The sequence below is a fragment of the Camelus dromedarius genome, chromosome 1 (genome assembly GCF_036321535.1).
Source record: "Camelus dromedarius isolate mCamDro1 chromosome 1, mCamDro1.pat, whole genome shotgun sequence".
Classification (NCBI taxonomy): domain Eukaryota; kingdom Metazoa; phylum Chordata; class Mammalia; order Artiodactyla; family Camelidae; genus Camelus; species Camelus dromedarius.
Genome location: NC_087436.1, coordinates 64,750,656 through 64,766,679, shown reverse-complemented (window position 1 = coordinate 64,766,679; position 16,024 = coordinate 64,750,656). Strand labels below are relative to the sequence as shown.

General features: G+C 33.7%; 1 protein-coding gene across 14 annotated transcripts in view; it reads right to left on the bottom strand.

The window, feature by feature from the left end:
* Nucleotides 1–16,024, bottom strand: part of ADGRL3 (adhesion G protein-coupled receptor L3) — an 826,419-nt gene that overhangs the window by 85,347 nt on the left and 725,048 nt on the right. For 9 of the 14 annotated variants that reach the window (XM_064484927.1, XM_064484928.1, XM_064484933.1 and 6 more), the window contains one exon: nucleotides 8,015–14,748. The exons of 1 other annotated variant lie outside the window; for it this stretch is intronic. In XM_064484927.1, the coding sequence (XP_064340997.1) occupies nucleotides 13,949–14,748 (800 nt within the window). In that variant the 3' untranslated portion in view covers nucleotides 8,015–13,948. Of the gene's footprint in view, nucleotides 1–8,014; nucleotides 14,749–16,024 lie in introns of those variants that run through there. 4 more of the 14 variants (XM_064484960.1, XM_064484955.1, XM_064484964.1 and 1 more) reach the window with 1 other exon arrangement.

The window sequence follows — 16,024 nt, the reverse complement described above, 5'->3', positions numbered from 1 at the left end:
CCTGTCTCAGATGGACTAGGTAAGACACAGCGTTGTAAGAACTGGTTCCATTCCAAGTGTGTTTGTCCAGCATCCCCCTCACATCAGCTTCCAGTAAGGCTTTGCTGCCCTATTTGGATATATGAACAGTTAATGTAGGCTGCTCCAATCATACATAATCCCCTGAGCAAAATCAGTCCAGGGTAAGGGTAAGAACCAAGCATGGTAAATCTGAATCCTTCCTTCCTTGTGACTTTTCTGACTAAAATGCCCTTTCATATTTTCATCAACTGTTTTGATTGACAGTCCAAAGCCACTGCCAAACATGAGTCTGCCTATAAAACGTCTGTCCTGCTGCAACAGTAAGAATAGGGAACAGTTCTTAAGCATATATTATGTGTAAGGCACTGTTCTAAACATTTTAACAACTTACGACCTGTAACTCTATTATCCCAGTAACCTTACTGGGTGGATTTTCCCCCTTTTACAGAGGAGGGAACTGAGCTGCAGAGAGGAACTTGCTCATAATCACAAGCCTAGAAAATGGGGAAGCAGGTTTTTAACTCAGGCAGTCTAGAGTCAAAGTCAGGAAACTCAACCACCATAAGATACTGCCTCTTAGTAGGAAAAAAAAAAATCAATCACACAGGGAAAAACAGAAATAAGATACAAAGAAAATCTTTACTGTGTTCATTGTCCTGGTTCCTGATTAGCCTCGGCCTCACCCTTTTTTTCCATGATTAGATGAGTTAACAAATTCCATTAAAATATTTGATGCTTTTTATTTGTTTAGCTTAAGCAAGCTTGAGTTATGGTTCTATTATTTAAAACCAAAGGATCCTAAAATACTTTAGTAAGAGAGGAGAAATTAGATCTCATGTGAGGCAGACATATTGCAGTAGGAAGGCTTCACCAGGAAAATATTTTTTAAAAACCATAGTAGAAAATGTACTGATCTGGAAACCTTGGTCTAAGAATTAGCTCCAACATGAATGAGGTATGACATTAAACAATCCCATGTTCTCTAAAGTCCTCAGTTTACTTATCTGTGAAGTAAAGGGATTGAACCTAAATGACTTCAAGGATTCTTGCAGGCCTGCAATTCTGTGAATTTACACTATTCATAATGGCTTAGAGTGATGAGTAAAGAAGTCCAAGAAATGTGTGAAAATGACCTGAAAAAAAAATGTGATTGAGGGTTGAGACAAAGGTGGGTCTGCAAATACTGAAAGAAAGAAGGAAAATAAGGTAAGGACTGGCTGATGAGTAAATCTCTAGACTGCGTGAGAGACGATGCTATTGATTTGTACAATGAAGAATCAGAAAGATAGAAATGACTTTTGTGAAATGTAGAAATAAAAGGGGGAAAAGAGGGAGACCAACATGAGATTAATGGACAGGAAAAATTTAAAAGAAAAGAGATCTCTTATTTCTGTGAGATTAGTTGGTGTTAAGTCCGCATCTGAGGGAGACTGGTCAGGGATGTGGTCAGATGAAGGTGCTGGTCAGAGAGAGGAGAGGAGGGCTTAGGTAGAGCTCTGTGAAAAATAATGGGAAAGAAAACCTTTCTAAACATAACCCAGTAGTAACATAGAGCAAACATGAGAAAGAAGTGGAATGAATGATATAATTTTTCTGCTCTCCTTGTAAAATATTTTCTGTCATTACATAACTCAGGTAGTTGAGTTACCACCAAAAAGGAGTTAGGGCTCTGGATTCTTCTAAAATGTGTCAAATATCTATATTAATAACTTGTCTATAAGAGATGGCATATAAATTTCCCTGACCATAGTAGACATAAATGATTTATCATGGAATTCTTTCTTAGTAAACTTAGATGGAGCCCTCTGAAGACAGTGCTCCAAACAGGCATTATGATTTGATCAGTTGCCATAGAGTAAAAACTATTTGACACCTCTTTACTTTATCCATTAAAGTGATGTGTTAAGCAGCTAGGTAATTTATATGTATTCATTCTGCACATTATTGCTAACCATCGAAGGAGAACACTAGTGGGTGTGAGAACCCAACAGAAGAGGTTGTTTCTGTCTAATGAATGGTTACTGGTTTCTCTCTTACCTTCCATGGAGTCCTCCATGCTGTTCCTGTTTAAGAAAACTTTTAGGAATCAGTATTAGTTGTTTACTAAAACTTAAAAAGAAGAATGTAAATTGGGTGGCCAACAGAAGCTAAATATCAGCTGGGAATTATATTGAAGACACTTTGTTTACTATCTATTATGCATTTTATATAATAAAAAAGAATATCCTTCATCAATTTACTGCTAATTCTGTGGAATTACGCTTTTACAATGAGTAGAGTTTTGAACAACTGTGACACTGTACTAAATACCGAGTAGATTTATGGTCTGACAATAGTCAAATTTCCAGGGAAAATCTGAAGAGATTTTTGTTCCATGTAAATAATTCCTGATATTTATCTGTGAATTCTGCAAGATTTAAAATGAATAATTGACTTCTTTCTATATAATAATATTCATGGACCCTGAAAATGGTGATAGAAACCCAGATATTCTGAACAAGAATTTTGGTTCTAGATTTAAATAATGAAAAATATGATTTAATAATCCAGTTGATTTTTATTTAAACAATATATGATTCATCTTATAAACTGGGAAGAACATCATAGTCAGTTGATTAACTAGACTCATCTAAAGATAAATTTTCTGTTTTGGTCATTCCTATACAGCTTTCCTGCTTTAGGAAAAGTTTTATAATATTTTGAGAATATTTAAACATGATTAATGCAAATACTTATCCAATTTTTACTAAAGTTTACTTTGTGATTCACAGTTCAAACTACACATTATATACCTTTGGGCTTTTAAGACTAACTTATACCTGGACATCACCCAGAGATTCCGATGTAACTGCTATATAGTGGGGTAGGGATGGGCTTTTTATTTATTTATTTGTTTAAATACATCCTAGGTGATTTTAACTGAGGCCAGGGCTGAGAAATACTAAGTTAACTATTATACTGATCCTCACAAGAACACATGAAAATAGCAACATAAGTTTAATCATCTTCAAACTAAGTAAATAAAATGTAACACAATTACTATGTTTGATATGGATTTGAATTAGTCTTGACTCCTCATCTTGAATATATTCCAGCTTGCATATTCAAAACCAAATATCATTAGTTATTATTTTAACCTTTTAGACAATTTATGTATACATAGTTTACAATTATAAAACAATTAATTTTAAAATTTCAGATTTTAGAAAAATGGCATGTTACACTTCAGAATGAAAATTAAAAACAAAAGACCATGCTTAAAAAGAAAGTTGGTATTCTTTTTTCAGTTTGAATCTATTTCTTCTTAGTGTGTTTTTCTGCAATAACAAAATTAATGAAATTCCATTTTCATCAGTTACAGTAGAATGGTAAAGACTTTCTAAGAGCATGAGAAATTATTAGCTTTAAGATGTATAAAGTGCAAGACAAGGGGCTTATATTTTAACATGACCACATCTTTTTCCCCAACATTTAAAAACAACTGTTACTTTTGGAATATGATTCCCTTGGTGGGATTAAAGTTATATACTACATATAAAATACATGCTTTTACATTCTATATAAGAAAATCATGGCTATCAAGATCAAAATAAAAGGGTTTAGTGAGCTTTTTTCCCCCAGTTGGAAATATAAAGATAATTAATATTTTGGAGATTCAGACATGAGTCTTATTTTTGGAGACCTGTGATTATCTGAAAGATCATGTTCATTATAAGGATTATCTAGTTCATAATTACTCAGAAATTTTTGTTCAATACCATCATGGGTTTTGACACTCTTAACATACAATCACCAATAGGAACAAGATTTTTTAATTTCAATTTACAAATAAATACTTCAGAGTTTATTACACATGAACATCCTTGGTACTTCTAGATAAGACATTTATTATTTATTATTTTCTGCTCCTGAGACTGACAGTAAATCCTGGTGAAGCATCTTAGGAAAATAGAGAAAAGTGAGCTGAATTTTCTCTAATTAGATATTCTACTCAGAGAAGATTCTTCACTGGCAATAAACTTTCTAGAACTGCAATTAAATAAAAAATTATAACTGATATTTTTAGAAATATACGTATAAAATTCAAAATGATGTTACTTTCTGGGCATTCCTTCATTTTCCACCTTTTGCCATATCTATTTTCCACCAACCATGTGATTAATCACCACTGTACCTACAAATGGAAGACTAGCAAGTATCTCCAATTGCAACACATAGATCTTTTACATACTCAAAAAATTCAGTTGAAATTTCTCTAATAACTATTTCTAGTGTGTTTCAGATAAGTGTTTAGGAGGAAAGTACCACTTTACTAAGATCTTTCATAATAAACAACGGCTATGTGTCTTGTTTTACATATATATGCAATTACACATATATATGCAGTTACACACAGACACACACAGAGTCTCCCCCATTCCTGTGTCATTTTTAGCCTAAAGTTGTGTAGTAGAAAAGTAACGGCTCCAGCTTCAGTACTGCTGCATTTATTACCAATTTTGAGAATCCACTCTGTATATATATCCAAAAATATGAACAAATCTCTCTCTCGGTAAAATTGAACACAATCTAAAAAATCTGTTTCTTCTTTCCTATAATATATTCCCTAGTATCTGAAAAGAACCACTTAGGGGGAAAAAATCCTGATAGCAAGGCACAGTGTGTTTCTGAAGAAGAGGCAGACAGTCTAAGGGCCTTGGTACTAGGGGCACAGCCACACAGGCAGCCTTGAGAGCTTGTCTGAAATGCAGACTCTCAGACCCACCCCAAGACTAAACAAATCAAAACTTGCATTTTAACAAGGGCCTCCTGTAACACATTGCACTTTATAAGTGAGAAACATAATTGTTGAGTGAAAACTCTTTGTCTCCAGTTGCTGTAACCAAATGGCTATTTGGTATTAGAAGACAGCAAGCTATACTAAAACAAAGGGATTCTATGATTAGGGCAGAAATGGCATCATATTATTAATTACTCTTTGTCCACCTAAAGATTGGGACTAGACATTTAGTAAAGATACTTTTATAACATTTTATCATGAATTATAAACTCAATTAATATTGAAGGAGTCATACCTCCAGCATTTCATTGACGTAAAATACTTGGGGGCCGGGCAGGGGAACTCAGTTGTAACAAAAATATTTTGGGCAGTGCTTTCCAAACTGAGTTCCATGGGTTAATAGTTTTAAATTATTGCTCTTCAGATTTCTTGATTTCAGGGCCAAATAAATTTAGGAAACAGCCCAATGTATACTTCTCTTAGACTTTTCAGGGCATTCTCTGAATTCTTATAATAAAAAAGCTATTTTACTTTGTTTAGCTTATCTCCCAAATATATTTAAACTCAAAAACATTTTTTTCATTAAATGAGACCTGCTGAAAAACAACACACACGGAGTCTATTTAGTATTAACTAAAAATCAGTTTAAGAATTTTCTTGAGGATTTTGTGTGTATCACACAAAATAGCACCTTATGTATCACATGCAAATTAGGTATTGTATTTACTTTACAGATGAGAAGCCCTATTGTTAGAAAAGTAATTTGTTCAAAGGTATAGAATCAGTGACACTTCTCTCTCTTTCTCTCAGTTGTCTGCAAAAATGGAATCCACTTTGAGCTCCTTAAAAGCAGGCTCCATGTTTTTTTACTCCCTTTATTTAAATGAGAGGGGATGGGTTAACTTCTTTTCAACTAATCATTTAGTTGATGCAGTGCAACATGGTTAAAAAAGAATAAAATGGACTTTAGACTGAGAGATTTTGGTTCAGAACTCACTGGCTCTGTGACTATGAGATCTGAACTTCCATTTCCTTCATAAAGCAAATATGAAAAAATCCATCTCACCATAGGACTGGAAAGATTCAATGAGGCAATGCAAAGTGTCAGACACAAACGAGGTACTCAGGAGCTAGGGATTTCTCTCCATTTCCTTTTCAGAATAGTTCTTATGAAAATGTATTTTCAATATTATAGAGTAGAGACATCTAAGTTAGATTTCTCCAGCTGATATTTGTACTCATTTTACTGATGCTAAGAGTTAGTAAAATAATCAGAATCCTTGAAAGTACCGAATGATGATTATATAATGTCTATCCTTGTGATCTACAACATAAACAAATATTTGTTGGGCCCTTTATTCAAAAGAAGAATGCACATCACAGCGCAGAGCCCAAACTCTCCTTTAGACCACTGGTGACTGACTCTCCTACTTCCAGTTTGAGATGAGGAGAAGTAAGTTGATCAGGCAGCAGATTTAAGACTACATTATATCACATCACTGGCAAACTTTAAAAGCAAACATTAAGTTCTTAATTTAACTTCCTCTCTTCCTAGAAAGAACAAGTAGACTTACAGATACCTGGGGTGGCAGCAGTTCTCTGAAAATATAAAGAAGAATGCCTCACATTTTACTTCCAACATGTGAAGAGGAGGATGTAGGGTATGGGGATAGTAAGAAAATATATTAGGTGTCTATGTTTCAATTATTTTCCTGCCGTTTGAAACACTGTCTCCAAACCAAAGTTTGGGTACTACCATATAATAAGAGGGACTACATCACTTATTGTTTACTGATATTTTTTATTGAGGTTTGTAGCTCATAACTTTACACGTGATTGTACAGAGCATTTAAGGGGAAAAAAAGGTTGGAAAAGTTGTACAAGGGAAAAAAATCCGATAGATTAAATTTTTGTGGGTATATGATAAGATCAATGCCTTGTGTAAATATATGAGAATGTAAGAACCCAAAACCTGCGATAACTATATTCTTGTTCCTAAAAAGTAACTTTCCTTATCAATGAGAAATAGCTCAATTAGTTGTTGGTTTTTAAAATAAACTGTCCTTTTTTAAAAAGATGTATTTTGAATTAGATTTAATGCTTGGCAAGTAGGAAAGCAGGATGAAAATCTTTTCCAAATTATGTTTCCTCTTTCCAACACATTCACAGAGGCCATTAAGGGAAGTCAAGCTGACTCTACAGTTTCTGACTTTGTCGTTCATAGGCAAAGATCAGTGTTAGAACATACAAAGAAGTCTTGTTTATAAATGAATACATTCTGATTGTCCATGGCTGTTTCAAGACAAATCACCTTTTATTACTTAGGATGGTAAAGAAAATCTTTTTCAAATGAGGCATGAAAACCAACTTTGAATGTTTTTCCCTCATCTCTCCTGATTCATAATGTCATTCAGAACATAAGACACTGTGACAAGTTGAAATCCAAGGCATTAAACAATGCTCTAGAGGACAAGGCAGCGGTCAACATGAGAGGACACTGTCCTGCTCACTATAGCCTGAGTTCCATCCCCAAAGACCCTACCTACTATTAAAGAGTCAATTGACATTCATGAATTTTGCCAAACACTTTTTGAGGTCAACCAATACATTTCACTTTTGAAGCCAGGACTGTTTTGCCAGTTTCACCTACAGAAGAATCTGAGAAAATTTTCACTTTTAAAAAGCTAGTGTGGGTATGGATTTTGAACATATTTCCTCGCCAGTGTATTGTGAAATCCTGCAGTCTTGGGCCATTGAGACAAACTTAACTCCTTTAAAATTTAAAATCCTCCAATGTTGGACTAACTGTAAATCTTTAATAACCTCTCCCTCAGAGCACAGAGTTGGGACCTTCTCATTTCAAAATTATTCATACTGAATGACAATGTTTACCTAAGTTAGATCCTTAGAAGTCAGCTTTACTTTCCTCTTCTTTTCAAGGTCTTTCCTTTAGCACTCTAGAATGAAAGAAGCATTGGGAAAACTTGTAGACACATTTGGATTATGGAGTACCTTGATAACATGTCATGTGTACAACTGTCTGCAGAATTTTATGAATTGACTACAGTAATTGAAGAGAGAGAAGAACTTGAGAGTAATACTTTCAGCAGTGTAATTATTTGTTCAGTCTCAAAGTAATATTCATATATATAATGAATTATCCTATAATATGAATATTGTTTGGTTATGAATTATTTTGTACAATGTACATAATTCCAATTTAATATTAATTTCATGTTTATTAGAGTCATAATAAAGCCCTAAAAGGTACAAATCTACTCGTAGCATTAACTGTGTTGGCGTACAATAGAGTAAGCAGGTTAGAGCGTGAAAGTGAATTGAGGCAAAAATACTAATATTTAAGAAACATTTATAAAATAGTCATGTTTCCTTGAGACAAGGTGTAGCTAGACAAGAAATATATAAAGAATGTTAAAAGTGTTCAGTATTTCCTGTGGAAACAGCGGGTTAAAATTATAATATGATAAACTTCAATTTCATTTTTTTCAACACATCAATAGCATTTGGTACAATATGTAAGGTTTTTATCACTCTAAGTAATTTCATTATTTTTCCTGGATAATTTATCTCTGTATCTCTAATTGAGGTCCAGCTACCTCACCATAAATTTGCCAGTTTGGTTCTGTTCTTCTGTTCATATCATGATGGGAATCTTCATTACCCCATTAGAGGTTTTTTTCTTGTATTGCCTTTCTTGACTTCTTCATATAAAAGTTCTCCTTTCACATGCCTTCTTAAACATCATAGTTTCTATTTACCTTTAAAGTTTTCTAATGGGACACAAACTAAGAAAAATTTGCATGACATACTGTTTAGAGAGAAAAAGAAATATCAAAATAGCTGAAATCAAGACATTTGAATAAGAACTTAAAGGTGTTAGATGTTAAAGAAGGTTAACTTAATTTTTTTGAAAAGAGGGAGTAACAGTAACTTTATTTCAAATGAGAATACACAAAATCATAATAACTACCGGTTTTATTGAAAAAAATCACAAAGTTCGCAATATTGTGAACAAGCTATTTGCTCTGTAAGCTGTAAATGAAAAGAATGGGGTATGTGAGTCTGTGCACAGGTGAAAGCTGAAGACTGATTTCCCTTTTAAAGCAGAGAGGAAGTAGTCAGGTTAACTAGTAAATAGGAAATATTCCTCTTACGGCCTAAGCAGGAAATAAGCAGCTACCAACACTTTAGCTTCTAGTCTGACATGAAAATTTAGATATTTAGCAATATTTTTCAGACGGGTAAAGGACCTACTTGCTGATTACAGAGTTGAATTTACAGTTGGGATCCATCGAATCTATTTTATGAACTCAAAGAAGCATCTCATGTAGAACCCATTAGCATAAGAATGTTTCCATAAGCTATTTCGCAACATTGCTGCTTCACTCTTGTGCTTCCATGTTGCTGATGTATTGATGTGCAGAAATATAACATAAGATATATTTAAAGTATTACTTAAAATGCATAATAATTATTTATGTGGTGAGTTATAATTATGAATTACTAAACATGAACTAATTAATTCTTAAGAGCTTGATACTATGATATACTGGGAAGGAAATATATATTGTTATTTTATCTCAAATATTTTTGTTAGAGAAGAAGACATTCTTGACAGTATTTTCAGAATTGCTCAAAATCAAATTAGGGGTTGGGTTCTTTCTTTCCTCTCTCTCGAAATTTCTCTATTTGAATTGACTGCAGAGTAGTTTTTGGTTTTTGAAAAATGCCCCACAGCAGTGGTACTTTGGTACCATACTGACGGACAGCTTCTAAAAGTGAATTATTCTTTCACTAATAGGAGGCAATAATTGATTAGTTTGAAGTTGATCTTTAGACAACCCAGAAGAATATTTCCCTCTCCCTTTTGGTTTCAGTAATAAAGCAGAAAATTGGACCTTGAAGTTTTTAATGTTTTTTTTTTTTTAAGTAAACAAACTAGTCAATGGGTTTGAACACATGTGGGGAAAAAGCTGAAGATAGTGCCTAAATTTAAGTCTACGGATCCTTCATAAATATTACTAATTCACTATATGTTTATCTCCATTATTATGAAACTTTTGTCATACCAAGTTAATATTGAAAAATTAAAAAATAAAATCTTAAAGACCTTTCATCACTACGTCAACATTTTTAGATTAATGGGGATTTTTAAAACTACATTTTAATTTAAGAGCCATTGTGAATTTGTATTACAGGAAGTTAAGGGGTTTCCATTATCTGCATTTGATTACTACATTTTCCAGACTTTTTATTTCAAGATAATTGTTCTCATGTCAGTTCTTTTTTGTCATTATGATTATTTTAGCATGGCAATTTATTATTCAACTATAGTATTTTTAATTTTAATAGAGTAGAAACAAAAAGGGCTGCTGAAAAAAATTAATTGAAATTCTAGCCTATTTCTCCTTCACAAAATTTAGCTTTCTCCATAAATACTATCAATTAGAAACATGGGCTGTGCAACAATCCAGCAGTTTCTGAATCAACTAAACATGAGGTCTGTTAGCTAGTGTCCTGATAAAGTATCATGTGAAATAGACCTCAAAGAGGAAAAGAGGTTTCAAGTGTAAAATGTTATGAAAATATTATTTTACTTGGAAATAACAACTTGTTTGTTTCATTGGCATAACTTTTCTATTCAAATAACGTGCTATATATGAATAGTATATTTGATGAAAGTTTACTTCTTAACGGAAAATCAGATAAACACATCAGAAATATGCAAATAAGTAAGTCATCAATGTCCCAGGGTATTGAAAATATAGTCAATCAAAGATGGTAAAAACAAGAAAATTTTTAAATTATTAGTTTATCTATTGCTGCACATGAAAACGCATGTGAAACAGATTCAAGTTCAGGAAATCAATCCTTGCTAGTGTAAAAAGGACATCAATACATGTTAGGTATGCACAGATTTCTGTTGAAATGTATACCTAATTAACTTTTTTGTCCACTGTTCTGTTTTCATTATAGTCACACTGAACTTGGGGGAACAATCTCTTCCTGTGAAAATCTTTAGGATCATAAGTCTCTCTGAAAGCACACCAATTATGATGCATGCGAGTTAAAAAAAATCTCACCCTTTCATCCTGATGTAAGACCGTAGTAGTAATTGACAGGACTGAATGGCTTTCTGCACCAGTTTATGCATTCAGGTGATTTTCTTCAGCGTGGACTATGGAGAGCTGGGGACGCTATCTGCTTCAACTTTCCATATAATGAAACATAAAAGATAATGGGCAGGGAGGTAGCAGTATCAGAAAATCAGAATCGGCAGCATCAGCAAGCTGAACTGAGGTAGTTTCCCCATTGTTCTGTGAAACTAACTTCTTATTGATGGAGCTGCTTCCATACAGATTACTGTTGGATTGGCAAAACAAGCATATAAGTATTTATAATCCACAGACTACGTTTGTGTTTCTGAAGTTACCGTAAACTTGTCTAAAAAAGGATTCTTTCATTACCAAATGTCTTCTATGTAACAGACAGGCTAACCCACCTTTCAGCGCTAATATTGCCATATGTAGTATGAGAAAACCTATTACTATTAAAGCTTGTGGTTCTCCTGTAACTTAAAAAAAAAAAAAACCCAAACACTGTAGACTTAAAAAATACTTATGTCAAGTGACTAAAAAGGAATGATACATAAGATATTTTGCGGTGATATTAAGGTTATGATGTACTCTGGCCCTGCTTGGAAGTTTTTCTTTTGTCAAATATTTTAAAACTGTCTATGTAGATTACTGGTTATTCTCTAAACTACTCCTTCTCATCTTAATTTAAGAAATTAATTTATAGATGGATGGTGTTTGGATTTTTAGAAAAAATAAAGAAAAAGAAACTGCCAAGATCCCACATAATATAAGAGAAATTATAATTTGGCAAATTCATTCTAACTTTGCCCCATGAGGGTCTCCATGCTTGGACACTGCTGGTAAAGATTCTTCAGTAACTGGAGATCCAGAAAGTTTCTTTGAAAGGACTTTTTCCCTCCCATTTTATCCATATATAGAACAACAGAAAAATAATCATAGAAGTGTCTTATACTATCTGTATAAAATGAATATTCTCTTTGCCATGATTCTTGCAGCTTTTAGCCAATTGAGTGAATTTAAATTTCCAACAACAAAGTGAAGCTTATAAGGGAGGAAAAACATATGATCCACCCTTCCCCAATTCAATACTCAAATTTTTCTATGACTGAAGCTGACTTTCATAATAAGCAGTGTGACTGCAGCTGGTTTATAAATAAGCACATAGTAACCTATACATTAACCTGCTTGAAAGTAAGTTATGCATCTTATTTCAGCCAACATAAACATGCCCATCCCATTTTTTCTGGATTATTTTGTCTGCAAAAACTGTATAATTTTGTGCTTAGTCTATTCATCTAGGCAGATTGATTTCTTTTGCATGGCTCATTTGGGCCACAGAGGATTAGCAAAGCTTATATATTGAAAACAGAAGGAAAGAAAGGCGAGAAAAATGAAAAGGAATAATTAATCATATAGTACATACATCAATACAATATCCTCTAAATCTCAATCAGTTGTTTATTGGTTGGCAAACAAGTTTCACTTTTACAACAAATATTAGTAATGAGGTCATCCAACTTTGAGACCATACAAAATGGATTGTAAGTTTAAAAAAAAAATTATATGTGCTGCTAATTTACCTCTTGTATTCCTACATTACTTAAAATCCTGTCAAATAAATAAATTTTGCTGTTAATAAACAGAAGAGTTTTTTTTTTAAAAAATCACTTCAAAATAACTTGACCTTTCAATTCTTTCTACAAGGGAGTGAATTTCCTTTAAAAATTGGTAGTGCAGGCACCCACTTGGGGATCAGACTGAACATTCAGCACTTTCACGCCTATGGGATACCCATTTTTCACATGCAGAAGCCCCACTAGTTCTATTGACACCTCTTGACTTCTAGAATCATAGCTACTGTCTTAGTGATGAACTGCTTGCCAAATATGCTTTGCATTACAACAGATGTGCACTGTAAACATAAAAGTTCTTCCTGCTCTAATTTGCAAAAATGCTCTTGGAAATATTCTGACTGAATAAAGATATATAGTGAGGGAAGGAAGTCTAATTTTATTTATTTTATATTTTTTGTAAAAAATAATTTGTTTGCATTACTAGAAAATGATTCTTATAAAGTGATAGCTTCATTTATTTATTTATTTTTTGCCAGGTGAAATTTTAAAGAAAAAGGCCAAAAAAAAAAAAAAAAGAAAGAAAAAAAGAAAAGAAAGGAAAAAAAGAAGAAAGGAAAATGAAGAAAGAAAAGAAAGAAGAAAGGAAGGTAACCTTGCTCTCTTACTGGCAGACAAACTTGCAAGACCAGCACGAAAGAAAAAGAAAATTTCTTTTTTTCTCCACTACGTTAACAGGACTCAAATTCTGGAGGAACAGAAAGCAGACTACATGTGCAATGCTAGTATCTGTACATTACATAGAAATTGTTCAATTTTTTTTCTGCCATTAGTTTTATCATCAGTTAATACAGCAAATCATAAAATATGCATTTAGCATATAATTCTAGAATTCCCCTCCATTTCATTACTGATTTTGTTGTTTTCTTTTGTACACCACAACTACTGTTGCTGTGGTGAATTCAGGTTGTGAGTGACTAAAAACCACTATTGATACAGTTTGCTTTGCTTTTATGTTTGCTCAGCACTCCAATCTAGATGCAGCATTGTTACTAATTTCAAACAACTGTTCTGGCCTTTTAAAAATCAGGTCCTTGTAATGATAGTAACAGAGCATCAGAGATGTTAGAACAAACAACATAACTCAACAAGGCCACAATGAGCGCCATTTTCTTCATATCTTGTTCATTAACATAATGAAGTCTCCATCTGAGGGGGAAAAGGACAGGAAAGGAGAGAGCACAGGGGGATTTCAGCAGTTATCTTTCTCCCCTGGGCTGACCTAAAAATCCCAGTTTAAAAAAAAAAAAAAAAAGAAAGAAGTCTGAGAGTTTGTGTTTGTCGTTGAAGAACAGCATAAAGATTTAGGAGTACACACATTATTACCACTGCTTATGTCAACTCAGAATAGTCAATCAGGTGTTAGCAGTTTTGTTGGCTTAAATTTCTGTCATCTTCTATAGGCTAGTGACCAAATGAGCAGGTCCTTTTGAACTTCCCTCTGGAGGGGTCCCATCTTTGTTTGGAGGAACTATAAATCCATCACTGCTACCGCGACCTAGTTGGTAGTAGGTGTGCAGCTGATGGACGTGGTTTCTGGAGCCTAGGTTTGGCATGCTTTTGTAGTAAACATCTTCGGCATCACCACATTTGGCCGGTGGGGGTTCGGTCTGGGTGCTGGTAGTAACGCTCTCTGTGGCAGGCACACCAGCCAGGGCCGGCATGCTGGTGTAGAGAGAGTCCCTGTGGGGTGACTGGAGATCTTCTGTGTGCTCGTTGGTTAGCAAAGGGAAAAAGCTCTCACTGTGGTCTTGGGGGATCCGCCTTCTGGTGTAAAGGTGTGGCTGGTGGTTCTCTGTGGAGTAAACTCTCGGGGGCAGCAAAGGAGCGTCCGATTCCTCATGAATAAGTTCCAGGCCCAGACTCTCCTCGTGGTTAAAGGAGGTGGCGTCATCCAGGACAATGGCATCATCTTCACTCCCACTGCCCAGGTTGTTCACCAGCTTGTTCATCAGATTCCTGTTCTGTTCGCTGGAGCGCTCATGGTTGTTCAGGTAAGACGGGATGTAGTTGGAAGTGAGTTCCTTCAGAATCTTTTTCTCTAGGGTGGTCTCATTATGGTTATAGCCACGGTCTATGATTTGCACACAGTTGCTCAGGTATTCGCCACTGGCAATGCTATAACTATTGCCATGGTTACCATTCAGTGGTAGAGTATCCATGACACTTGTATCCCTGGCATTGTTCAGAAGCCCCTCTGAAAAAGATTACAAAACACTATGACATTTACATCCAACTGGCCAGAGAACACACACACACACACACACAAAAGCAAAACCATCTGACTGTGAAGTATGTATAAATTGCTAGCAATTTTAATTAAGTATAAAATGTTTGGAAATAAAAAATACTATTAAACCTATATGTACATATCTACCTACATATATATACTTGGACAATTGATAGAAATCTTATAAACTGAAAAGAAGGATTTAAAGTTAATCTTTAAGAGGATTAAAAAAAACACCCTGTGAATTTGCAATTTCCACACAAACATTGCCTGACAGTATCTGAACATATTTGGTTATAACTTAGAGAAAAATAATGCAAAATTTTGCTGTAGTCATTCATAGCTTTCAATTTATACACATCAAAGTCAATTCAATAATTCATTACCTTTAATTTTACATATTGTCTTAACATTGAAATAGGTATAATATTCACATAATTCATGTGTGGTACTTTAAGTATATTTATCAAGTAAAAGAATCAAGCAGTTTCTAATAATTTGAAATTTAATTTTGTAAGATTGAAAATAATCCCTACACACAAAACCACTAAATGATTATGTTAAATTTATTGTCAGAATGATGTAGTCATAAAATAATGTCTGGTTAAATAAATGGCACATCAAAATAATTTGCACATAGGAGCTTTCAAAACATAAATATTTGGATTTACTTTCCAATTTTTTTCTGTTATAAGCACTTCAGTTACTATTATGTATTAATCCACTATTACTTAGGGTCATTAGAATGTGTAAAGACATTTGGGTGATGTGATTCCTAAAAGCATAGTGTCAGTATTAAAGGTTCCATTTCATAATGAGTGATGACTTTGTGTGCATATTAAACTTTGGGTTTAAAAGAGATTAAACATCTTATTCTGGGATAAAACAGCTGCAGTGAAATAATTTGACCACACGCTTTTTCAAGTTTTTTGCATTTTCTTGAATGAACAGAAATCCAAGATTCTATAATAGTTCCATAAATCACCTCAAATGCAACCACAAAAGAAAATAAAACACAAACATTTAACCAATACTGCTAAATAAGAAAGGGTATTTCTTTACGGAACATTAATTGAAGAATTCTATTAAACTTCTCAATAGACGGCTAAATTGTGAAAATACAGCATTCATTCTATATCTGTGATGCAGTTATGTTTACCAAGACTGAACTAGTTCATTGCTGGTTTAAATAAAGCGTCCCAAATATATCAATTTTTATATGGACATCTGATGCACACTCTAT